The sequence below is a fragment of the Nicotiana attenuata genome, unplaced genomic scaffold (assembly GCF_001879085.1).
Source record: "Nicotiana attenuata strain UT unplaced genomic scaffold, NIATTr2, whole genome shotgun sequence".
In the NCBI taxonomy this organism is placed as follows: Eukaryota; Viridiplantae; Streptophyta; class Magnoliopsida; order Solanales; family Solanaceae; genus Nicotiana; species Nicotiana attenuata.
In genome coordinates, this window is record NW_017670994.1 from 316,919 (window position 1) to 318,912 (window position 1,994).

General features: G+C 41.6%; 1 protein-coding gene across 1 annotated transcript; it reads left to right on the forward strand.

Annotated features, from left to right (window-relative positions):
• Positions 1-351: 351 nt before the first annotated feature.
• LOC109245074 lies at positions 352-1,794 on the forward strand. Its single transcript, XM_019412260.1, has 5 exons — positions 352-502; positions 548-696; positions 781-917; positions 986-1,099; positions 1,470-1,794. Exons 1-5 carry the CDS (start codon positions 352-354, stop codon positions 1,792-1,794), a joined length of 876 nt encoding a protein of 291 aa, XP_019267805.1.
• Positions 1,795-1,994: the final 200 nt, after the last annotated feature.

Here is a 1,994-nt window from a genome sequence, read left to right on the forward strand (position 1 = left end):
CATCTTAGAGAACTCTTGAGTTATTAGGCTAAAAACAATTACGGTCGCAATCGGGATAACGTGGAACCTTTGAAAGCAGGTGAAGATCCCCGACGTTTGACGATCAACATGATTTTTGGGGGGAACGAGATTAATGGTGTGACATTTTCAGCAACAAAAAAAGATGAAGATGTTAGTGACCCACAACAAGAGTCTCTGGTAAGTCGCTGAGGACGGCATTACTTTCATGGAGGAAGACACAGATGGACTACTGCTTCTGCACAATGATGCATTGGTAATCTCTATAAATGCCTTAGATTTTATAATTAAACGTGTTTTGATGGACCCATGAATTTCGGCTAATATTATCCAATGGAGAGTGCTAGAGCAAGCAAAGCCCAGCAGAAGTATCATTCCGGCTACAAAACTCCTCACCGGGTTCAACCTAGCAAGCATGATAATCCGAAAAGAGATTTTGATTCTCATGAATGTCAAGGTGATGATGAATACGACCCTTTTCGAGGTAGTGAATGGCGATATGGGCTATAATATTATCCTGGATAAGCAGTGGTGCATGAGTTGAAGGTTGTGCCATCAACATATTATCAATTGTTGAAATTCCCAACTGCCGAGGGAATTAAACAAATAAGAGGTGACCATCTGGCAGCAAGGGAGATGAACGCAATCTCAGTTTCCAGTAGCAAAGGGAAGGCACCTGTACCATAGCTATTACAGGAACCAGCACCTGCTCCCAAGCCGAGCAAAGTCAACTGGGCAGAGAATTCATCAAAATCCTATCAGGTACCAAGATATTTCCAAGTGCCAGAAGAAACGGACGCAACAAAATCCACAGCGGAAGAACTTGAGCAAGTTGCATTGTTCGAAAAGTTTTTGGGGAGGAAGTTCTACTTGGGGACAGGGCTAAATCCCGAGCTCAGGTCTGGATTTATCGATTTTCTTAAATTTAATGCTGACTGCTTTGCGTGATTGCATGAGGATATGACAGGTATCCCGCTAGAAGTGGACGTGCACAAACTAAGCTTGGATCCCAACATTTCTCCGGTAAGACAGAAAAAAACATCCTATTGCCGAGGTTAGAAGAAAATGCATCAAAGAAGAGGTAACTCGTTTGCTTGATATCGGTTTAATCCGAGAGGTAATTATCCTGATTGGCTAGTTAACGTATTAGTAGTTCCAAACAAAAATAAAAATTTTGCATGTGTGTAGACTATAAGGGCCTAAATAAGGCGTGCCCTAAAGACTCGTTCCCATTGCCAAACATTGATCAAATGATCGATGCGACGGCCGGCATGAGTTAGTGAGTTTCCTCGATGTTTACTCAAGGTACAATCAAATCAAGATGAACCTGGAGGATCAGGAAAAAACTTCGTTCATAACAAACTTCGGCACATAAAGTTATAATGTGATGCTAAAGAACGCTGGAGCCACTTATTAGCAGCTTGTATACAAAATATTTGAGAAACAAATAGGAAAGCCATGGAGGTTTACATAGACGGTAGGCTGGTTAAGTCATTGAATGCAGGTGATCATCTTAAACACCTGCAAGAAACCTTTGACATCCTCAAAAAGCACAACATAAAGCTCAACCCCGAGAAGTGTGCATTCAGAGTCAGCTCCGGTAAGTTCATGGGATTCCTGGTATCGCAAAGGGAGGTCAAGGTTAACCCTGATAAAATTAATTCCATTGAAGACATCCTGGACCAGCTATTAAGCATGAAAGAGGTTCAAAGTTTGACAGGAAGACTGTCCGCTCTGAGCAAATTCATTTCCCGGTCTTCAAAAAAATGCCATTAATTCTTTTCACTCCTCAAAAAGAAGAACAACTTTGAAGGGACTCTAGAATTTAGCAGGCTTTGAAGGATTTAAAAATCTATTTGTTGAGCCCTGCATTACTGTCAAAACTGGAGGAAGGCAAACAACTGTTGATCTACTTAGCAGTCTTGGAGGTAGCGGTAAGTGCCATTTTAGTCCATGAGGATGAAGGTATGCAATCT

What these genes read in the sequence shown, in the direction of transcription:
- LOC109245074 (XM_019412260.1), top strand. Translation starts at nt 352, where the DNA reads ATGGAGAGTGCTAGAGCAAGCAAAGCCCAGCAGAAGTATCATTCCGGC. An exon ending in GGGCTAAATCCCGAGCTCAG is followed by an intron (nt 918 to 985) that starts GTCTGGATTTAT and finishes AGGATATGACAG; the next exon opens with GTATCCCGCTAGAAGTGGAC. An exon ending in GAAAATGCATCAAAGAAGAG is followed by an intron (nt 1,100 to 1,469) that starts GTAACTCGTTTG and finishes AGAAACAAATAG; the next exon opens with GAAAGCCATGGAGGTTTACA.